The sequence below is a fragment of the Moschus berezovskii genome, chromosome 19, assembly GCF_049115385.1.
Source record: "Moschus berezovskii isolate FMDL1 chromosome 19, NW_MosBer_1.0, whole genome shotgun sequence".
In the NCBI taxonomy this organism is placed as follows: Eukaryota; Metazoa; Chordata; class Mammalia; order Artiodactyla; family Moschidae; genus Moschus; species Moschus berezovskii.
Window position 1 is genome coordinate 56,287,374 of NC_142478.1, and position 24,219 is coordinate 56,311,592.

At 41.1% G+C, this 24,219-nt stretch overlaps 2 protein-coding genes across 8 annotated transcripts in view; both read left to right on the forward strand.

Annotated features, from left to right (window-relative positions):
* The window catches only part of CLIP1 (CAP-Gly domain containing linker protein 1), a 116,505-nt gene extending 100,915 nt beyond the window's left edge, over nt 1–15,590 (forward strand). For all 7 annotated transcript variants that reach the window (XM_088828146.1, XM_088828140.1, XM_088828144.1 and 4 more), the window contains 6 exons: nt 2,873–2,925; nt 9,271–9,388; nt 9,469–9,619; nt 10,115–10,164; nt 12,687–12,811; nt 13,617–15,590. In XM_088828146.1, the coding sequence (XP_088684272.1) occupies nt 2,873–2,925; nt 9,271–9,388; nt 9,469–9,619; nt 10,115–10,164; nt 12,687–12,811; nt 13,617–13,842 (723 nt within the window). In that variant the 3' untranslated portion in view covers nt 13,843–15,590. The remainder of the gene's footprint in view (nt 1–2,872; nt 2,926–9,270; nt 9,389–9,468; nt 9,620–10,114; nt 10,165–12,686; nt 12,812–13,616) is intronic.
* A 4,461-nt stretch (nt 15,591–20,051) lies between these two features.
* The window catches only part of VPS33A (VPS33A core subunit of CORVET and HOPS complexes), a 34,118-nt gene continuing 29,950 nt past the window's right edge, over nt 20,052–24,219 (forward strand). The window contains exon 1 of the mRNA XM_055404527.2: nt 20,052–20,226. Within this exon, the coding sequence (XP_055260502.1) occupies nt 20,125–20,226 (102 nt within the window). The 5' untranslated portion in view covers nt 20,052–20,124. The remainder of the gene's footprint in view (nt 20,227–24,219) is intronic.

Consider the following 24,219-nt stretch of genomic DNA (forward strand, 5'->3'; position numbering starts at 1 on the left):
CCCCTTCTCTTCCCGCCCTCAATCTTTCCCAGCATCAGGGTCTTTTCCAATGAGTCGGCTCTGTGCATCAGGTGGCCAAAGTATTGGAGCTTCAGCATCATTCCCACTGGTGAATATTCAGGGTTGATTTCCTTTAGGGTTGACTGGTTTGATCTCCTTGCAGCCCAAGGAACTCTCAAGAGTCTTCTCCAGCACCACAATTCGAAAGCATCAATTCTTCAGGCTCAGCCTTCTTTATGGTCCAACTCTCACATCCATACATGACTGCTGGAAAAACCATAGCTTTGACTATTTGGACCTTTGTTGGCAAAATGATGTCTCTGATTTTTAATATACTGTCTAGGTTTGCCTCCCCCCCCCCAAAGTTATATTTATTAAGGTGAATTTTATTTGATCTTTCATAGATATATGGTTTGGTGAGTTTTGACATATATATACAGTAATATAATATACCCTTACAATCAAGATTTTCTTCTCCCCAAGAAGTTCTCTCATACTCTTTATAGTCAATCACTTCCTAATTCCTAGACACCCTTTCTCTCTTCTATGGTGCTATAGTTTTGCCTCTCTTTTGGGTTGGCCAAGAAATTCATTTGTGTTGTCAACCCGGTTCAGTCCCTGGTTGGGGAACTAAAATCCTGCAAGCTGTGTGGTGCAGCCAAAAAAAAAAGTCAAGGTCACAAAAGACAAGGAAAGAATGAGGAACCAACTGGACTAAAGAAATATGACTACTAAATGAAACTTGTTATCCTGGATTCGATCCTGGACCAGAAGAAGGAAAAAAAAACCAAACACTGTTTCCAATGAAGAATTGGTACAGGACTTCCCTGGTGGTCCAGTGGTTAAGAATCCCGCCCACCAATGCAGGGGACAGGGGTTCGATCCCTGGTCTGGGAAGATCTCACATGCTGAGGAGCAACTAAGCCTGTACACTGCAACTACTGAGCCCACGAGCCCGTCCTCTGAACCTAGAGAAGCCACTGCAGTGAGAAAGCCACGTATCGCAACAAAGAGTTGCAATAGGAATCGTTGCGATTTTCTCTAGGATTGACAGGTTTAATCCTGTTGCTGTCCAAGGGACTCTCAAGAGTCTTCTCCAGCCCTGCCCTTCACTATCTCCTGGAGTTTGCTCAGATTCATGGCCATTGAGTCAGTAATACCATCCAACCTGCCACAACTAGAGAAAGCCCACACGGCAACGATGACCCAGTGCAGCCAAAAAATAAATAAAAGAGTCAGTACAAGTACCCTAAATTTCGGTTCCACGGAAATTCAGGCACAAGAACTTCATCCTCCAAGAAACAGGCACAATCTCTGCATACTGTTCTTTGCAGTGTTAAATGATTTTCCAAGTGTTTATTGATTGCTTGTATTTTCTCTGCTGTGGGTTACCTGCCATGTCACTTATGTATTTGTATCTGCCTTGTAGTCATTTTGCAGTCTTGTTAATTTTTTTCTTTTGTTTCAGTTTCTATAACTATAAAACAATCTTCCCTGTTTAAAAAATAAATACAAACCATATAAAAGGACTCAGAGGAATGAGGGCCCCTCTTATCTCCATACCCCACTCTCCAGATGTTCTTCTCCATCTCATTTCATTTCTTAAAGTTTGCCTCCCACCCTTTTTCTTGTTTTACTCTTTAAAAGTTTCTAAATATTTCCGTGAAGTGAATTACTCATGCAGCAGAAGGATTTATCTTAATGGACTAGGAAAGGAATATCTTCAGTGGGGAAAAAACCTGTATGTTAACCTCTGTAGATTTTTGATAGACTCATGTTCAAAACGTACATGTTTCTATTTAAGAATTTTTAAAGTATAAAGACCTTTATAGCAAAGCACATACAGAACCGACACGTAATCAGAAATAAGACCACAACTACTTACTGTGAGTAGCAGCTTAAATTCTAGGAACCTAGAATCTTAAATTCTAGAATCCATAATTCTTAAATAAACAACCACTACAGAGTCTTTGCTGTTATCCTTTGATTAAAAAACAATAACAAAAAAATGGACTTCCTTTGTGACCCAGTGGTAAAGAATCTGCCCTGCAATGCAGGGGACCTGGGTTTAATCCCTGATCTGGGAAGATTCCACATGCTGCGGGGCAAGTAAGCCCATGACCACAAGACCCAATACGGCCAAAAAAGAAATAATTTTTTTAACTGTAAGAGGTTTTTCACCTTTTTGTGTTATTAACAGTGTGACTGTATTTGGTTAAACTCTGTGTGGTACAGTTTGGGAGTAGAGGTGTGACTTCTCTCACAAGGTTGACTAGCCGAATCTTGTTTTTTCATCCTTCATAGAAGAACAGAATGTTAGACCTAATGGGCCACTGGAAATTCTTTTGTAATTTTATTTTATAGGTGAGAAAGAAATGCATGGAATATAATAGGCCTAAGATGAGGCACTTGTAGAATAAATTACCTGTTCTTAGCCCTACCCAAGTTAGTGACATTTGCCTTCTATTATTTCAGGAAAGGAACCAGAATGCTAATAGTGAAGCTTCCCCTCATGCATCTAACAAGTGAAGGAAACGTTTATTGAATATTTAAGATATGGCATGTATAGTGTTGTTTAATACTTCAACTCTCAGGTCCCCGAGGAAGAGGAGTTATTCAGGTCCTGATTTGTAAATTAGTAACTGTGGGACTTCCCTGGTGGTCCAGTGGTTGAGACTCCACCCTTCAGATGCAGGGAGGAAGGGTTCAATCCATATGGTGATGTACACTTGGTCTTTTCTCCCTGCCTCTCAGGAAGGCCAGTTGCTTTAGCTTCACTGGAGCGTGGGAATGTGACCTGCAGGATGAGAAATCAGCTCTCTGAGGGCTTGTTATGAACTGAACCTTTTTTTGTGTGTGTGTTTTTTTCCAGCTGGAAGAAGAGAGATCTGTGCTCAATAATCAGTTGTTAGAAATGAAAAAGAGGTAGGCTTTTCTTTTTGTGTATATTATTTTGTGTGTGTGTGTGCGTGTGTTTAATAAGGAAAATGTTGGAACATGCTGTGTGAAGTGACTTGTAGAAAACATACGACCTTCTTATAGTCAGAAAATTGCATCGTGATAGTTTGGTACTCATAATTGACAAATTTGCAACGTTTCAGTATGAATTACTAACAAGATTTTTTATTTTTAAGTTAAGTTGCATTTATTCAGAAGTATCCTAAAGTCAGATTGTCTCATATTACATACTGCTGTACCTCCTAGTTTCAGTAACTAAAAATACTGCCATTTTACCTAGAGTAATTGATCTGCATGTAAATAACGATCTCAGTTATATAAAAAGTTTAATTTTTTCACAATAATGGGAAGCACCATTTTAAACATTTATATTTATTTTCTGAAAAAGAGCTTTGTTATTTGTTATTCTTTGATGATAATCAAATGCTATTCAAATGGAAGTTTTCGGGACTTTTGAGTAAGGATAAATGGGCCCCCAGGAATAATCATTTAGAAGCCTGATGCTTATGCTTTCTGATGGTCTCTGTCTGCTCTTTTAAAATGTGCAGTTTGTGTCTAGAGAAACTCTGCTTTACTCTGCATGCCAAGCAGGTTTAGCGTGCACTGCTGCTAAGACCCACAGCCTGTCCAGCGGTTTGCTATAGAGTACATCACAACAGTGATGTGCTTTTTTCTGTCTTATTAAATGTGAAAAGAAAAATAAACCTTTAGAAGTAGTACAATCAAGAATTCCTGGGGCTTCCCTGACAGTCCAGTGATTAAGACTCTTCGCTTCCACTGCAGGGGCCACGAGTTTGAATTCCACGTGGCGCTTATGCAACATGGCCAAAAATAAAGTTTTTTTGAAAAGAATTCCTGTATACCTCAATTAAAAAACATAAGAAAATAAAATAGGGAAGAAAAATTTCTTCACAGTCTTGCAGAGCACCTTATTCTCGATTGTCAGGGCAGAGGAAGTTTCCCTTACTGACTACTGACAGAGGTGTTTACGCTGACAGTGTTCCTCCTGCCAGCATGGCAGTTGCTGCAGAATCTAGGGTCTTATTTAACCCACAAAGATATTCGGGTTCCATAAGCTACATTCTAAAGGAAATTAGGCCTCAGTCCAGGGGTGCCTTCCTCCTTTCTTTTTTAAAGACATCCTTAAACTCTTTCTTCTTTAAAGTTTCACATCAGACTGCATGTGTGCTTCACAACCACCACACCCCTGGTCCAGTCAGGTGTCCACCAAGTGCCCCTCATGAGCTGTGGTGACTGGCCTGCTATGACTTACCCTGGGCCTGGGTCCGAGCACAGCTCTGCCCTTGGGGGCCTTGGGATATTTAATTTTCCATGAAAAAGGCTTTGTTTCTTTAAAAAGAACCCCGTATATGCAGTTATCAAGGGTATGTGAAAACATAATAGCACTTACTCCTGAGGCATTCTGGTAAGGGAATGTATAAAAGTCAGCAGATGTGAGTACTGATGTAATTAATCCCTTTGCATTTATGTAGCACTTGTAATTCACAGATTTCTCATATCTCTAAACAAACCATTGAAATGTATATTGGGGCTTGCATTTAAAAATGATGAAATCCAAACCCCAAAACTTGGGCAACTTGGCTAAGAACTCAGATGCAGGGACAAGACCCAGGACTTCACATCTTTTTACTCGGGGTCTTTTGTCACTGTACATTTAATATTTGTTTATTTTTACTTTTTAATATTTTTTAAGAAGAAAGATGAGAGGCTTTGTTTGTCCTTTCCTTGTGACTTTGACTAAATTACATGCTTCTCCAAGTGTGATTAGACATATGACTTTTTTTCCCGGCTTTAAAAGATAGAACAAATTTGGATACTTGTCTGTCCCTCTCTCCTCATTTCATTCTGCTTCCATGTTAGGTCCTGGGTATGTTTAAGAGACTCTCGAAAATTATTCTTTTAATTGAAAAACGCAGATAAAGATAATTTTTTCTGGGAGTGAAAAAATTTTAAACATGGTTTCTTATATTTAGAACTTTGGTGGGGGAGGAGTTCAAATTGTTAATTAACCCTTATGGAAAATTAGGTCTATTTGAGAAGTCTGGATGCATATATATTTTAGCTAATTTGGGGGGACCATGAATGCATTCTGAAAGTCAGTTTTGTAAAGGATTTGTGTGTAGATCTAGGTATGTAACAGTTAAGTACATGTAGCATAGAGTACTAAAAGAATTGGATACTGCCTTAATTTAAAAGTCTGGAGTGACTTCTCTGGCAGTCCTGTGGTTAAGTCTTCATCTTCCAGTGCAGAGGGTGGGGTTTCTGTCCCTGGTTGGAGAGCTAAGATCCCACTCATATGCCTTATGGTCAAAAATCCAAAACATTTAAAAAAAAAAAAGCAATATTGTAGAAAGTTCAATCAAGACTTTAAATATGGTCCACATTAAAAAAAAAAAACCTTAAAAAAATGTGGAAAGTACTTAAAAATCACAAAAGATATTTGAAATGTGGTTGTTCAAGCAAGAACTGAGACCTTAGTCAACATACATAGCCAAAAAAGAATATAATTGCTTCATTCAGACTATATTGTTCATTAGTTTGAAGTGCAGTAGTTACTCCTGACATGGGGTGAAACTAAATACTTATCATTCAGACATTAGTATCCCCTTCTTGTATTTGCTCTGTTTTTTTTTTTTTTTGCTATCTAACATTGAATCGCAGGCAACATGCAGTGAAATATTTTCTCTTAGCCTGAAAATGTAATCATTTCTTTGGAAAACCAGACTCCAAGTTAGGCAGACCTCTTTCAAAGCAGTTTCCAAGGCATCCGTAGATGAAGCAGAGCTAACCTTGACTTGCTCTAATTGACAGAAGGAGAGAAACATGTTCCTCTGGCCAGAAAGCCTATGGCAGATTCGGGAACCAGTTTGGCTTCCCTCCCTTCTGTAGGCTTTGTGATGTCAGAGAAGAGAGCCCAGAGCCAAAATCTTAGATGCGGACTGTAGCGTCGGGATTAATTCTGCGGGCGACCCCCACAAGATTCCTGTCAGGAAGGAAGACTGGTGGGCGGTCCCGCCTGCCAGTTCTGAAGAGGTCACTGCCCCTCCAGCTCACTCAGCTCACTGTGGGTTGCTAAGTGTCTGACTGTCTCGAGCTTGCGCTACTTATCAATGCTCATCTCACCCCCTCTCTTTTCCCTTTCCTACACTTGCTTCCTTTGCTCTATCTGTGTGTCTTTAATGGTAAGACTAAAGAAAGTCTATCCACGTTATAATAAATAAATTTCATATATTTTTTAGTAAACCAAGTTGTCGTATATATTTTTTGGCTGCCTTTGTCCCTCTGTGTCTTGCTTTTGTTTTGAAAAATACCCTCAGCAGTACACACACACACACGCACACATATCTTTTTTATATCTCTATATACAGCACAGAACTTCAGTGCAAATTTAGTTCTCCTTGCTGTATTTGCAGTTCTCTTCATGTTCCTAATATTTGGTTCTTGTTATCTTGCGTTTTTAAAGGTTGCCCTGTAACACTTTAAGGTATTTCCTTCATTGCCGGAATTTATTTCTTATGTAAGTAGTAAGGAAAGAATCTGGGTTATACATTCTCTTGGGGGAAAGATTTCTGGCCCCTGAAGCCCTTCTTTCATGTTATGTTTATCTTCCCTCCTTGATATTTTTAGTAAGGCCAAGTCACTTGAGCCAGAGTGGCTTTAAAGTAACACAGGCCCTCTTGTCAATGTGATGTGTGACTCAGGTGTCAGTAATGTTGGCAGAACTAGTTTAGACCATCGTGGTTTGCACAGTGGGATTTGGGCTCAGGAATTGCCTAAGATGCTGACATTGAAGACCTGTCACCAAGAGGAGCTGCCAAGGTCTATTTGTCCCTTCAGAATTTGGTATACAAATCACAGATCAGATCCCTTTCTTAACCACCCATGTTTTGATGACTTTTGTCCAAGAAATATGTTTGCTATCTTCTTAGGAGGCAGCCTCGCTTAGAGGCCATTTGTATGTGGGGATAAGCAGATAAAGACACCTGTGCCTTTTTCTTCTGCCAGCTGATGGCGTCCTTATCCTCCCTAACACAAAGATTTAGAAGAATCTAAATCTGCTAATCCCCCAATCCTGGTATTTCTCAGTAAAAATATTTAAAATCACATTGTTCAAATTTGAGTTGAATTTACAAGTGAATCTCTTGAAATTGTTTGCTTTGGAAATAATTCCTTTATTATTTTACAAAGAAGCAGAAAGTAAAAATGGCCGAATCATGGAAATACAAGCTCTTACTTTTAGTGGCCTTATTACACTTTACCTAATGTGCTGTATATAGCAAAGAATTGAAATAGATTTTACAATAGAATGAACTACCAAATATCCTTTAATAGAAACATAAGGAGCAGAAGATTTATTGAATCTTCAGATAAAAATGTTTACTTTCTAGATAGAAAAAGATGCTTATACATTCCTTTCATTTAAATCTTTGGGTTTTTTTTGTTTTACTTAAACACGATCCTCTTTCCTAATGAGGTATCATGCAGTTAGTAATTTAACAGCACCGAGTGTTCGTATAACACTTGGGTGTTGAATTCAAGACATTTTCTGTAAGTCTCAGATTCTTTTCTTACTACTTATTCTGGGGTATAAGTATAAGCCACACACTGAGATAAATACAACACTTATATTTTCCATCTTTGTGTAGAACTTCAATTTACCATAAACCATGAGAATTCTGTAATTCGTGTGCCGGATATCTTGGGTCTCACTAACCAGACATACATTCTGCCATTTCTAACCTGGGCCTCAGTTTCTGATCCCTCCAGTCTGTTCTAAGACAGACCAAACCACTACACGCTCCATGTTCACCTAGCTCCTCCCAACAGAACCAGGAACAATTTTTCTCTTTGCACCATGAACTGTCAATGATGATTATCCATCTGAAGGCAGTGCCTTAGGTTGTAAGACCCGAGGGCTAGCTAGGAAATTTTCCTCCAGTAATGTTTTTCCCCAAATATTTTTGTGATACAAGGTCTTTTTTCCTCTTGTTTCACACTGCATGTAATTTTTTTAAAAAAACTTATTTCAAAATTTGAGGTTTCCAGGAGCCGCAAATATAGTACACAGAGTCCTACGTTCCCTTCTCTCATCTTCCCCTCACATGCCCATCTTAGCACCCCTGGTCCTTTGATCCAAACCGAGAGAGTGGCCTTGGTCCAGAACTCTTAGCCAAACTCTAGATTTCCCCAGTTTTTCCACTCCATGTCCTTTTTCTCTCCCAGGATCCAATCTAGGAGACCCCATCACCTTTAGTTGTCACATCTCCTTAGTCTCCTCCAATCTGTGACACCTCCTCAGTCTTTCCTTGGCTCTCTTGACACTGGCACTTGTGAATTTTCACCACAAAAATTTAAATAAAAGCACACACATTTATAAACACACAGTAGCCTCCTGCCCTTTGGGGTCGTCTCTGTTGTGTCCCTCCTTCCCTGTCTTCCCTTCATCTCTCCCTTTCTTTTCCCACTTCCCTGACTCCAAGAAACATCTTCCTCTCCTGGAAAGCCTGGTGCCCCTCCCTGTGCTGATAACCAGATGCTGGGTCGGCCTGAGAACAGACTCCCCGTGCACTGACCTGCTCCCCCATCCCCCGCCAGCTTCCATTCTGCAGCTGGAAATCCATCTTCACATTACTGTCCTAGCCTTTTTGTAATTTACCCTTCACTTCTAAGAGCAAGCGAAGGTCCTCCTCAGAGTCTTTATGGACAAAAAGTAATGATCCTTCAGTTTGAATAGTGGTCATAATCTCTACGACTGTTTTGGCCCATAAGATCTCCAAAACACACTCTGGGAACTTGCTCAAAGTTACTGAAATTAGTGAGAACCAATCGATACTTCCAGCATAAAACTGCTCTGCATGATGTCTGTACAATCGCTTTGCATGTGTGTATTTTAACTGTTGTTATTGCCTGGTAATCAAGAAATAACAGAATTCATCTGGGAGGGGGGTTATTTATTTTTTTTAATAATTCTTTGCGGGGTGCAACAGTCTTGTTTTTTTTAATTCGTCTTCCGAAGTTATTAACTTGTTTCTTTAAATTCAAACGGATACAATGATATGCAGATTCTGATATATCTCTGCATAGGTAAACTTTTTCTCCCCTCACAGTAAGTAAAACTTCAAGTAAAATTTCGCCAGCATAATAGCCTTAAACCCCCTGTAAAACTTCCCTGTGATACTTTCTCCCCTTACATTAAGCTAAAGTTAATTGCGTGTTTTTCTCCGATCCTTGTACACTGACCACCCTCTCGGTTGATTTCTGGAATTTTTTTTGAACTCTTTGGTCTTTTAGAGAATCCAAGTTAATAAAAGACGCAGATGAAGAGAAAGCTTCCTTGCAGAAATCCATCAGTATCACTAGTGCCTTACTCACAGAAAAGGATGCCGAGCTGGAAAAACTGAGAAATGAGGTAGAGTACCCTCCTCCGGGAGCCTTCCCGCGGCCTGCCTGCGCCCGGACCCCGAGCCTAAGCCAGCCCGTGTATTTCAGGTCACGGTGCTCAGGGGAGAGAACGCGTCCGCCAAGTCCTTGCATTCAGTTGTTCAGACTCTAGAGTCTGATAAGGTGAAGCTTGAGCTCAAGGTAAAGAACTTGGAGCTTCAACTCAAAGAAAACAAGAGGCAGCTCAGCAGCTCCTCAGGTAACGTGACCACCGCCGCCTCCAGGGAGGAGCCCTTCCTGGGGTAGAGCTGCCCTTGGAAGGAGGCACCTGCGCCGCCCCGCGACGGGGTCCCCCCTGGCCTGGGCTCTGCCGCGCTTTCATCCAGGGAGACCCCACTCAAAGCGGGCGTGCCCTGCCTCTCCGCACTTCCGGACGCTCCCGCGGTCCTGAGCATTGGCAGAAATTTAAGACAGCAGGTGACCGCTGCCATGTCGGGAGCGACCGTGGGTTCTGAAGGTGCACTGCCGGCAGGAGAACATGACGGGCCAGCCCGAGAGAGCGCCGCCGCGCCTCAGGGCGCCAGATACGGGGAGGAACTCCAGACGTGTGCTCAGAGGCGCCTGTGGGGATCCCACACCAGAATGAGTTTCTCCCACTGGCCCTTTCGTTGTAAGAGCACGGAAACAAGATGGGACGGCAATTTTAAAAAATATCCCCCCTCCACTTTTTTTTCTTTTCTTTTTTTAATATAAGGTAATACAGATACTCAGGCAGAAGAGGACGAAAGAGCCCAGGAGAGTCAGGTAATCTGCCTTCTTTTTGCTTTGCTTACTTTTTTTTTTTTTAATCATTTAATCTTTTGACTAGGTAATGTATTCATACGGTCTGAACATTGAACAGTATTAAATATATATACAGTTTAAAAAAAAACTCTCCCTCTAAACACCATCCCTCTCCTGCTCAGTTTCCAACCCCCTAAGGTTGGGGGCGGGAGGAGAAGGGGACGACGGAGAATGAGATGGCTGGATGGCATCACCGACTCTGTGGACATGAGTTTGAGTGTACTCCGGGAGTTGGTGATGGACAGGGAGGCCTGGCGTGCTGTGATTCATGGGGTCGCGGAGAGTCGGACACGACTGAGCGACTGAACTGAACTGACTGAAACAGATAATCAGGGTTATTACTGTCTTTTTAAATGTTTTTGGAGATTTTTAAAAAATGTATGTACAAACCAAGGCTAACACAGTCTTTCCCCGCCTTTGTTACACAAATGGCATATAAACTGATTTCCTCTTATTTTTTACAGGTGTATAGTGTTCCATTATATGGATATATATATATATATATACATGTATGGATATATATATATACATGTATGGATATATATATATATATATATACATAATTTAATCAGTCCTTATTGGTTGACATGACTTTTGGGATATTTCTGATCTTTTAGGTGCATTATAAACAATGCTCTAGTGTACTGTCTTACACATCTATCATGTTACAGCTGTAGTAATACTTCTTTAGGATTAATTCCTAGAAGTAGAATTACTCTGTTAAAGGTTCCTTCCTCATCTTTACCTTAAAAAGACAGTTCTTGAAAACTGTTTCCTAAAGCCAAAATTATCAAAATAGCTTTAGTTGTAAAAGTGGGATTACATGGAAGTAAACTATTCTATTTTTGGAAATGGATGGTATCACTGACTCAATGGACATGAGTTTAAGTAAACTCTGGAAGTTGGTGATGGACAGGGAGGCCTGGCGTACTGCAGTCCATGGGTCGCAAAGAGTTGGACACAACTGAGCGACTGATCTGAACTGATAGCCCAGAAGTAATAAACATGTATTTTCAGTTTTAGTTATATATTTTGGACATATTTATCCCATTCAAAATTCAAAGGTACAAAAGCCATCTTTCACTTTTAAATAAAAGAGAAACTCAGTGAGTTGGTGATTTGTTTCTTATGACATCTCCTTTGAAAGGCATGTAAGAATTCAACCAACAGCCTAACTTTAACCCTGGCTAGCATTGTCTCTGCTTAGTTTGTATGTCTAATGAGCATAAAATTAACAATTTTTTCTCTCCCCCCTCTTCCTTTCTGCTTCCGTTTGTTTCATCTGCCACTGCCAACACTTTTCTTCCCATCAGCAAATGGTTTGTTTTATGTTTCCTAATTTGTGAGCATGTATGTGTGTGTGTGTGTATGTGTGGCTTCCCACTGTACTTCCATTTTATGGCTTTTTTTTCCCCTTCCTGATATGATACGTAGCTCCCAACAGGATGTAGTCTTAGAAAATACAGTTTGAGAAGTGAGATAAGAGTCAGTGGGTCTACCTTCAATGTCAGAAGGGATATTCTGCAGAGAATAACAAAGCCAGTGATTTCTAGCTTTGTTTTGTAACTGCCCGTGGGAGAAAAAGGCCAAATATTTATTTGAAAAATAAATACTGGATGGGCCAAAAAGTTTGTTCAGAGTTTTCATCTTACAGAAAAACCCCAAATGAACTTTTTGGCTAACCCAATATGTATGTATGAACACACACACACACACACATAATATTTTTTTAAATTGTAAAGTAGGATTTTTTTTTCCTGATGGACATTTAGAGAAATGATACCTTTTCATTATTTGTAGAAGAGAGGAGAAACCGTTTTTAAATTAAAGTGCCCTTGCTTTGAAACGTCAGACAAGAGCATTTCCTCCTGGTGGTCAATCATCTCCTTACCCCACTGCCTCGAGTCTGGGCCTTGGGCCCCTGAACACTGCTCTCTCAGTGTGTGCCTGCATCAGTTGAAAGGGAGCTTAATTAAGTCTTCTCTTTAAAATCCTTCTTTTGGGACTTCCCTGGCAGTCCAGTGGTTAAGACTCCTCTCTTCCATTGCAGGGGGCGCGAGTTCAATCCCTGGTCAGGGAACTAAGATCGCACATGCCATGGGGTGTGGCCCAGAACAGAAAAACCCCAAAACAGCTCCTTCCTTTTTCTCTGAAGACCCACTTACCAACCCACCATAACTAATAAGTGAATGTTAAATTGTGGTCTGAGGAGAATTTACATAAGCTTTTTCAAATCTGCAGAACATGAAAGTCCTGGGTTGGTTCTACAGTTTATGTGAACAAGTAACTAGTTGTGCTTTTTGTACAGTTGTGTGTATGTGTGTGTATAAACATGTTTAAAATGGGTTGAGTCACGGCTGTTGCTGGCCCCTGTGACTTCAGCACACTCTGCATCCACAGCCTGAGTATAATTGCTGACTTCTTGATGCTCCAGGGTACATATTTCAGGCATTTTACACATTTTTACCCCCCAAACAAATTAGATTGACTTCCTCAATTCAGTAATAGTGGACCTTCAAAGGAAGAATCAGGACCTCAAGATGAAGGTGGAGATGATGTCAGAAGCAGCCCTGAATGGGAACGGGGACGACCTGAACAATTATGACAGGTATTTCATGATCAGCAATACTGAGTGGAACCTTAGTTCCCTCTAAATACGTGTGTGTTTTTAAAGTTAGGTTCTCCAGACAAAGAAGGACAAATATTGCTTTTATATGGAATCTAAAAGAAAAAAAATAGTACAACTGAACTTATTTGCAAAACAGAAATAGAGTCACAGATGTAGAAAACAGTGTTGTCTTATGGTCCAGGGAGTAAGGGAGGAGGGATAAATTGGGAGACTGGGATTGACATATACACACTACTATATATAAAATAGATGACTAATAATGATCTCCTGTTATAGCACAGGGAACTCTACTCAATACTCTGTGGTGAACTATATGGGAAAAGAATCTATAAAAAGAGGGGTGTATGTGTATGTATGGCTGGTTCACTTTGCTGTACAGCAAAAGGTTACACAACACTGTAAATCAACTATAATCCAACAAAAAGCTTAAAAAAAAGAAAAATATACATATAACTGAGTCACTTTGCTATGCAGCAGAAAATTAATGAAACATTATAAATCAACTGTATTTCAATATTTTTCTTAAAAGTTAGGTTCTCCAGTGGATTGGAGAAACAATTGCTTTGTGATTATTTGGCCATAAACTGACTTCCACAAATCTGGCAAGAGAGTGGAAATGGTTTGATCTGAAGATTTTAAATGCGGACCCTAGTACTTGTACTTGAGGCTCTGCAGACTGCCCCAGGATCCTTGCTTGTGTTTTATTCATTACAAATGATACTGTCTCTTGAATTTCTTCTGAGGGAGATGAGTTTCTGATCATACACATTGGTAACATTTGCAGTGATGACCAGGAGAAACAGTCCAAGAAGAAACCCCGCCTCTTCTGTGACATATGTGACTGCTTTGATCTCCACGACACAGAGGATTGTCCCACCCAGGCCCAGATGTCCGAGGACCCACCCCACTCCACACACCATGGCAGTCGGAGTGAGGAACGCCCCTACTGTGAAATCTGCGAGATGTTTGGGCATTGGGCTACCAACTGCAATGATGACGAGACCTTCTGATGAAGCCTCCCACCCAGAACTGGGCTCTCTCAGATGCACTAGCGTGTAGGCAACTGACCACCAGCATTATGCGTGCAAACTTCAGGAGAACTCACGTTATTTTTGACCCCCATCAACAAATCTAAGAAAATATTTTGATCTTCCACAAAATCGCCCTTTTAGTCTCCCCATATAAGTTTATAAGTTAGAATAATAAATTAGGGGGGTTTTCACCTCTGATTTTTGTCTTCTTGATTTTTAAAAAGTATTCCATTGCACCAGATGCCATTGTCCCTATGAGGGAGACCTCACAGAATGACTCCTACCCTTCCAGTACCTTATTTAAGTTAACTTTAAATTATGCCGTTCCTCTTCATATTTGCACTAAAATATTTCCAGGCTGCATTTGTATATTTAGATGTTTGGGTTAAGCTTTGACACTGGAATGAGTTGAAAAAAAAGTATGCCACTTTGCATTTTCATCTACTCATTTATTTTATTTTTAGTCAAAGAAATAGCTGAGTTCTTTGCACTACCCGATGTCAGTAGTGCCTTTATTTCAGGCTTGATGATACTTTTAGGTGTGATTATAAAATCATGAAACAGGTAAAGGGAGGGGGAAGCCCCCAAACTGCTGTGGGGACGTTTTATTATAATCTCGATGCTGCACCCACTTACTCTACTGTGGTGTTTTGTTTATCAGTTTTGCATAATTTCAGCTTCTATATATTATATGTATATATTTTTGTAAAATCTATATTTTGGGAAAAAAACCTATACAGTATGTCTTTCTTTTCAGATTTTTATCTTTATGAAAAAGGAAACACTTAAAATATTCATCAGGACATATCGGGCTAGGCCAGGATCAGCATCACGTGGCTTCGCAGCTGTGTGTTCTCTGTTTTCATTTTCTTTCTTTATCAGGAATAAACAACTGAGAGAATTTTCTCCAGATTTTGTTTTTCTTCTCCAACAAATATCCCCAGCAGTCAGTTAATTAGATAATAAGCCACTCTAAAACACCTAAATGAACCAATCTACGATCTTTACAAGTTGTTGTTTTTTTTTTTTTAACTGTGTTTTTAGATGAATGTACGATGAGAAATTCAACATTAATAGTTTTGGATTTTCTTATCACAAAAAATAAAATGAAGGACCTCAACCGCGAGTTTAGCAACCAGTTTGAATCTATTTATCTTCATTTGAATGTCTTTTAGAATATGTAAAAAGTAATAAATAAATGTATCTTCCAGGAGACATGTATAATAAGAACTTCTATAATTGTATATATGCCTTTGATGTATTTTCCCCTCCAGATTATCAACTATGTGTTTGACAAGTGAAAAATAAATATGTAATCAGTTGAAATTTGGGATTATAAACAAACATATCATAATAGGAACTGTTTCACAAACACAAAATGTAAAGCAGTATTAAAATCCAAGCAAATAAGTGTTCTGTATCTACTTTAATAAATGGTTATTCTTTTTTGCCAGTGTAGTAGACTGGTATTATTCTCAGGTTTATTTGTCCTAATGGTTTTTCTTTAAATGAGCAAGCACCAGAGGTCCAAATAGCAATTTCTACTGCAGTCTGTTGAGAAACTGCTTTTAAGAAATGATCTCAAAGCATTCTGTGACCCATTCAGTATAAAAAAAAAATACCCAAGGTGGTTATCCATTGCTTTGTCTCACTATATTACCTGACAGAAATGTAAGTGGCACTGTGCAGTACCAACTACCTATTAAAGAATGAAGTTTGGAAAGAAACTCTGTGAAAGCTGCTGTGATATTTACCAAAATGATGACTGAACCAAGCAATCTGGTTTTATGAGCTCTGATTACCCCATAGGTAGATATTTCCAAAGCAGAGGTAACAGTTGAACATGACCAAAAAAGTATCCTGACAGTAGTCCTTGACTTCAGCATTGACAGAACTGATGAAAAGACTCAAACTATTAAACTACACTTACTGTGATCATTTCTCTCTCTCTCTCTATATATATATATATATATATATATCTCAAATCATGTTGTACACCTAAAATGAATGTTAAATGTCAACTATATCTCAATAAGAAATACATTTCAAAAAGAAAAGTTTCTAATACTAAACAATTTATTTTAAAATTAAATATGTTTGGGACTTCATTGGTTGCCCAGTGGTTGAGGCCCAGTACTTTCAATTCAGGAGGCACGGTTCCATCCCTGGTTGGATCCTGATGATACATGGTGAGTCTGAAAATAAAGTATTTTTGAAAGAGTCAAGTTGAGAGTGGAAGTATGTAAATATGTGTAACTGATTATCACCTCCAAATTTCACTCAAAAAAAAAGTGAAAGTGTTAGTTGCTCAGTGGTGGTTGACACTTTGTGTTCCCCCGGAACGTAGCCCACCATGCGCCTCTGTCCATGGGATTCTCCAGGCAAGAATACTGCAGTTCAGTTCAGTTCAGTCGCTCAGTCATGTCCAATTCTTTGCGACGCCATGGACAGCAGTACACCAGGCCTCCCTGTCCATCACCAACTCCCGAAGCTTACTCAAACCCATGTCCATTGAGTCGGTAATGCCATCCAACCATCTCAGCCTCTGTCCTTCCCTTCTCCTCCCACCTTCAAGCACTGCCAGCATCAGGGTCTTTTCAAATGAGTCAGTTCTTTGCATCAGGTGGCCAAAGTATTGGAAGTTTCAGCTTCAGCATCCTTCCAGTCCTTCCAGTGAATATTCAGGACTGATTTCCTTTAGGATGGATTGAGTGTGTAGCTGCTATTCCATTTTCCAAGGGATCTTCCCCACCCAGGGATTGAAACCTCCTCTCTTAAGTCTCCTGCATTAGCAAGTGGATGCTTTAGCATTAGTGCCACCAAGGTAATTGCTTAGTGCATTCTTTCTTCATAACAGTGTATAGAGGATTGAAGGGAACCAGGCAAGACTAAAAGTTTTCAAGCCTCATTCAGTTCAGTCGCTCACTTGTGTCTGACTCTGCGACCCCATGGACTACAGCACACCAGGCCTCCCTTCCTGTCCATAACCAGCTCCCAGAGTTTATTCAAACTCATGTCCATTGAGTTGCTGAAGACACCCAACCATCTCATCCTCTGTTGTTCCCTTCTCCTCCTGGCTTCAGTCTTTCCCAGCATCAGGGTCTTTTCAAATGAGTCAGTTCTTCACATCAGGTGGCCAAAGCATTGGAGTTTCAGCTTCAGCAGCAGTCCTTCTAGGACTGATTTCCTTTAGGATGGACTGGTTGGATTTCCTTGCTGTCCAAGGGATTCTCAAGAGTCTTCTCCAACACTACAGTTCAAAAGCATCAATTCTTCGGCACTCAGCTTTCTTTATAGTCCAACTCTCACATCCATACATGACTACTGAAAAAGCCATAGCTTTGACTAGACAGATCTTTGTTGGTAAAGTAATGAGTCTGCTTTTTAATATGCTGCCTAGGTTGTTCATAACTTTTCTTCCAAGGAGCAACCGTCTTTTAATTTCATGGTTGCAGTCACCATGTACAGTGACTTTAGAGCCCCCCAAAATAAAGTCTGTCACTGTTTCCACTGTTTCCCCATCTATTTGCCATGAAGTGATGGGACCAGATGCCATGATCTTTGTTTTCTGAATGTTGAATTTTAAGCCAGCTTTTTCACTCTCCTCTTTCACTTTCATCAAGAGGCTCTTTAGTTCTTCGGTTTCTGCCATAAGGGTGGTGTCATCTGCATATCTGAGGTGACTGATATTTCTCCTGGCAATCTTGATTCCAGCTTGTGCTTCCTTCAGCCCAGTGTTTCTCATGATGTACTCTGCATATAATTTAAATAAGCAGGGTGACAATATACAGCCTTGACTTACTCCTTTCCCAATTTGGAACCAGTCTGTTGTTCCATGTCCATTTGTAGCTGTTGCTTCCTGATCTGCATACACATTTCTCAAGAAGCAGGTCAGGTGGTCTGGTATTCCCATCTCTTGAAGAATTTTCGTTTCTTGTGATCCACACAGTCAAAGGCTTTGGTGTAGTCAATAAAGCGGATGTTTTTCTGGAACTCTCTTGCTTTTTCTATGTTCCAACGGATGTTGGCAATTTGATCTCTGATTGCTCTGCCTTTTCTAAATCCAGCTTCAACATTTGGAAGTTCACGGTTCATATACCGCTGAAGCCTGGCTTGTAGAGTTTTGAGCATGACTTTACTAGCGTGTGAGATGAGTGCAATTGTGCAGTAGTTTGAACAGTCTTTGGCATTGCCTTTCTTTGGGATTGCAATGAAAACACCTTTTCCAGTCCAGTGGCCACTGCTGAGTTTTCCAAATTTGCTGGCATATTGAGTGCAGCACTTTCACAGCATCATCTTTCAGGATTTGTAATTCCAGCACCTCCACTAGCTTTGTTCGTAGTAATGCTTCCTAAGGCCCACTTGACTTCACATTCCAGGATGTCTGGTGCTAGGTGAGTGATCACACCATCATGATCATCTGGGTCATGAAGATCTTTTTTGTATTGTCCTGTGTATTCTTGCCACCTCTTCTTAATAGCTTCTGCTTTTGTTAGATCCATACCATTTCTGTCCTTTATTGTGCCCATCTTTGTATGAAATATTCCCTTGGTATCTCTAGTTTTCTTGAAGATATCTCTGGTCTTCCCCATTCTATTGTTTTCCTCTCTTTCTTTGCACTGATCACTGAGGAAGGCTTTCTTATCTCTCCTTGCTATTCTTTGGAACTCTGCATTCAGATGGATATATCTTTCCTTTTCTCCTTTGCCTTTCACTCCTATTCTTTACACAGCTATTTGTAAGGTCTCCTCAGACAACCATTTTGCCTTTTTGCATTCCCTTTTCTTGGGGATGGTCTTGATCCCTGCCTTCTGTACAATGTCATGAACCTCCATCCATAGTTCTTCAGGCACTCTATCAGATCTAATCCCTTAAATCTATTTCTCACTTACACTGTATAATTGTAAGGGATTTGATTTAGGTCAGCCTGAATGGTCTAGTGGTTTTCCCTCTTCAATTTAAGTCTGAATTTGGCAGTAAGCCTCTTTCACCAGATCCCAAACAGCCAGTTAAACACTCAAAGTATTGAAACGCATATATCTTTCTAATAAGCTATTTATTGAGTAATTATTAAATTACGAGCACCCTGCTAAGCCTTTTACATAGATTACATGATGTAGATTACATCCTGTTTCATCCTTGCAACTCACCAGGTAACATGCGAATTTTATCCGATAGTTACATGAAATACCATGTGGTTTAAATGTCTGCTAGGAAGAGCTAAACACACAAGTCACTCAAGGTTCCCTCAGCCCTTAGCCATTTTTGTAGATTTTAGCCTACAAACTCAAAAGAGCAAAGTGCAGGACCTTTAGATTGCTATAATTTAAAACACTTATTAAAAGATTTAAAAGATTGCTATAATTTTAAAAAATGGGAAGAAAAGTTATGACCAACCTAGACAGCATATTAAAAAGCAGAGACATTACTTTGCCAACAAAAGTCCTTACTATGGTTTTTCCAGTAGTCATATATGGATGTGAGAGTTGGACTATAAAGAAAGCCTAGCGCCTAAGAATTGATGCTTTTGAACTGTGGTGTTGGAGAAGACTCTTAGAGTCCCTTGGACTGCAAGGAGATCCAATCAGTCCATCCTAAAGGATATCAGTCCTGAATGTTCACTGGAAGGATCAATGCTGAAGCCACCTGATGCGAAGAACTGACTCATCTGAAAAGACCCTGATGCTGGGAAAGATCGAAGGCGGGAGTTGAAGGGGACAACAGAGGATGAGATGGTTGGATGTCTTCAGCGACTCAATGGACATGAGTTTGAGTAAACTCCGGGAGTTGGTGATGGACAGGGAGGCCTGGCGTGCTGCAGTCCATGGGGTCGCAAAGAGTTGGACGCGACTGAGCGATTGAACTGACTGACTGACAAGATTTCCATTCAAATATAGCTTCATTATCATTTTGCAGAGAGTATACTTGCTGCTAAGAAGAAAGCCTCGATTTTTAAATCGGACGTGCAGGATCTAGTCTCTGTCCTTAAACTCAATCAGCGTCCAGCTCAGGTGCCCTGGACTGTGGAGAAGTCTGGATGGGGTCTTGGGACGCCTCAGAACCCACCCGGTCAAGGAAAGAGGCGGGCACTAGGACCCGGAGGGAGAGTGACAGATGCCGCCCATTCAGCCTTTCCGGGTTTGGCGGGCTGTCAGCGGCCCTGGTCACGTGAACCTGTCGTCACGTGACAGCGTCGGTGGGCCTCACGTAGGGGAATGCCGATCTGGTTGGAGAAGGGGGTAAAGGGGGCGGTAGAGCAAGATGGCGGCGCACCTGTCCTACGGACGAGTGAACCTCAATGTGCTGCGCGAGGCAGTGCGTCGCGAGCTGCGCGAGTTCCTGGACAAGTGCGCGGGAAGCAAGGTGAGGGACAGTGCGCGGCGACACCGGCGTCCGGCCTGGCCTCATCAGGTCCCTAACCGCCTGGGCTCCAAGTGTACTAGGTCTCCTAGGGCTTCCAGGGAGGAGAGCTGGCGGGAACGATAAGTCGGGGAGAGGGGCCCGTTGGTGGGGCTTCCATCGCAAAGTACGCGTGGTATCGCTGTTGTTTCGTGGCTGCAAAATAAGCCACCGTGTTGTCTCAGCCCTTCGTGAACCAGCTTGTGTCAGGTGCCCCTGAGGTCCAGAGAGGCGGATCCGGTGGCCCCAGCCCAGTTCCCACCCGAGATACTGGAACTGGGGAGGCGGCCCCGCCCAGGAACGTAGCTGCACCAGTGTCCATTCATTACAAAGATCATACGTGTCGTTACAGATCATGTCCTCAAAAGAATTAACATGAACTATGGGAAATAGATGGGGAAACAGTGGAAACAATGTCACACTTTATTTTTTGGGGCTCCAAGATCGCTGCAGATGGTGACTGCAGCCATGAAATTAAAAGACGCTTGCTCCTTGGAAGGAAAGTTATGATCAACCTAGATAGCATATTAAAAAGCAGAGACATTACTTTGCCAACAAAGGTCCGTCTAGTCAAGGCTATGGTTTTCCCAGTGGTCATGTATGGATGTGAGAGTTGGACTGTGAAGAAAGCTGATCGCCGAAGAATTGATGCTTTTGAACTGTGGTGTTGGAGAAGACTCTTGAGATTCCCTTGGACTGCAAGGATGTCCAACCAGTCCATCCTAAAGGAGATCAGTCCTAGGTGTTCATTGGAAGGACTGATGCTAAAGTTGAAACTCCAGTACTTTGGCCACCTCATGCAAAGAGTTGACACACTGGAAAAAACCTTGATGCTGGGAGGGATTGGGGCCATGAGGAGAAGGGGACCACAGAGGATGAGATGACTGGATGGCATCACCAACTCGATGGACATGAGTTTGAGTGAACTCTGGGAGTTGGTGATGGACAAGGAGGCCTGGCGTGCTGCCATTCATAGGGTCGCAAAGAGTCCCACAGGATTGAGCAACTGAACTGAACTGAATTGAACCAACACCTTGCAAACTGCTGCTCACTTGAATTGTGAGAAGTTATAACTATCTGAGATTTTTAACATCAGCTTACTTAAATAGCATTGTTTTTCTTGTTAGATGTTTATTAGCACCCAACTCACAATGGAATCAGAAACAGTAGATCAGAAACTTCATAGGACTTCTTTTAGCTGGTATTACCTCCCTCCTCTCCCCTTAGGATTTATCCATCTTCCTAAGTAACTGGCAATATAACTCTGAAGAGAAGAGGAAAATTGGGGAAATTCACCAGTCAGTATTAGAAAAAATAGGACCCCACGAGGTGGAGTGAGTGCTAGCAGCCATGGAGAGAAAACAAAAGCAGGCTAAATCCTAGGGGCCCACTTCCAGCTCATTAAATAACTCTGAAATCTGAATGAGATCATGGATTGCATCAGTGTCAGTACCCTGCTTGTAATATCTATTGTACTATAGTTTTGCGAAATGTTTGCATTGGGGGAAACTGGACAAAGCATATTGGGGAGTCTCCCTGTATTGTTTCTTTCAACTGAATATTTATAATTCTACAGATGTCTCAATAAAAATTTCAATTTAAAAAAGAAAGAGAACTGACACGAGTTTAGCAGTAGAAATGCTCAGAGGGTCACAGAGCAATGCCCTGTGAGGTCGTTCAGTCCCAGGCTGGAGACCTGACTTCTCTATGCTGTTTATATTCAATTTCCTAATATGGCCTTGGACATTTTTAAAAAATTAATTAGTCTATTTATTTTTATTTTTGTTTGTGCTGGGTCTTCGTTGTTGCCTGTGAGTTTTCTCTGGTTGCAGAGTTTGGGAGCTACTCTCTAGTTGCGATGTACGGGCTTCCTACTGCCATCGCTTGTCTTCTTGTGGAGCACGGGCTCTCGGTGCACAGGCTTCATTAGTTGCAGCATGCAGGCTCAGTAGTTGTGGCTTGCTGGCTCTAACGTACGTAAGCTTCAGTAGTTTCAGCACGGGGGCTCATTAGTTGTGGTTCAAGGGCCCTTGAGCATGCAGACTTCAGTAGTTGCAGTACTTGAGCTCAGTGGTTGTGGCACATGGGCTTAGCTGTTCCGAGGCATATAGAATCTTCCCAGACCAGAACTCAAACCCATGTCCTGTGCATGGCAGGTGGACTTCCATCCACTGTGCCACCAGGAAGTCCTGGACATGTTACTTAAACTTTCTGAGCCTTTAAAATTTTTCTGTTGTCAAAATAAACTTTGTAATACCTATATCAGAGGTTTTAGTTTTTATAATTAAATTGTATGCTACTTATAAAATTGGCTTCCCTGGTGGCTCAGAGGTTAAAGCTTCTGCCTCCAATGCGGGAGACCCGGGTTCGATCCCTGGGTCGGGAAGATCCCCTGGAGAAGGAAACGGTAACCCACTCCAGTATTCTTGCCTGGAGAATCCCATGGATAGAGAAGCCTGGTAGGCTACAGTCCACGGGTTCGCATAGAGTCGGATACGACTGAGCGACGGAACAGAACAGAACAGAATTATAAAATAGTAGGTTGAACTGTTACATTTGGCAGTTTCCATATGGTTCAGTCTAATAATAATACCATGACACAGATACACAGCAAACTACAATTCCTTGTTTCCTCTAATTGTTCAGTCACTCACTCGTGTCCAACTCTTTGCAACCCCATGGACTTTAGCACTCCAGGCTTCCCTGTCCTTCTCCATCTCCTGGAGCTTGCTCAAACTCATGTCTGTTGAGTCAGTGTTGCCATTCAACCATCTTGTCCTCTGTTGTCCACTTTTCCTCCTGCCTTCAATCTTTCCCAGCATCAGGATCTTTTCAGCTCTTCTCATCAGATGGCCAAAGTCTTGGAGCTTCAGCTTCAGCATCACTTCTTCCAATGTATATTCAGGGTTTATTTCATTTAGGACTGACTGGTTTGATCTCCTTGCAATCCAAGGGACTCTCAAGAGTCTTCTTCAGCACCACAGTTCAAAAGCTTCAGTTTTTCAGTGATTAGCCTTCTTTATAGTCCAACTCTTTCATCTATACATGACTACTGGAAAAACCATAGCTTTGACTAGACTGACCTTTGTTGACAAAGTAGTGTCTCTGCTTTTTAATACACTGTCTAGGTTGGTCATAGCTTTTCTTCCAAGGAGCAAGTGTCTTTTAATTTTTTGGCTGCAGTGATTTTGGAGCACAAGAAAATAAAGTGTCACTGTTTTCATTGTTTCCCCATGTATTAGCCATGAAGTGGTGGAACTATATGCCATGATCTTTGCCTTTTGAATGTTGAGTTTTAAGCCAGCCTTTTCACTCTCTTTCACCTTCATCAAGAGGCTTTTTAGTTCCTCTTCATTTTCTGCTATAAGTGTGGTGTCATCTGCATATTTGAGGTTATTGATATTTCTCCCAGCAATCTTGATTCCATCTTGTGCTTCATCCAGCCCAGCATTTCACATGATGTACTCTGCATATAAGTTAAATAAGCAGGGTGACAATATACAACCTTGACGTACTCCTTTCCCAATTTGGAAGCAGTCTGTTGTTCCATGTCTGGTTCTAACTGTTGCTTCTTGACCTGCACACAGCTTTCTCAGGAGGTAGGTCAGGTGGTCTGGTATTCCCATCTCTTGAAGAATTTTCCAATTTGTTATGATCCACACAAAGCCTTTAGCATAGTCAGTAAAGCCGAGGTAGATGTTTTTCTGGAATTCTCTTGCTTTTTTTATGATCCAGCAGAAGTTGGCAATTTGATCTGTGGTTCCTCTACCTTTTTTGAATCCAGCTTGAACATCTGGAAGTTCACGGTTCACGTATTGTTGAAGCCTCCCTTGGAGAATTTTGAGCATTACTTTGCTAGCATGTCAAATGAGTGCAATTGTGCAGTAGTTTTAACATTCTTTGGCATTGCCTTTCTTTGGGATTGGAATGAAAACTGACCTTTCTCAGTCCTGTGGC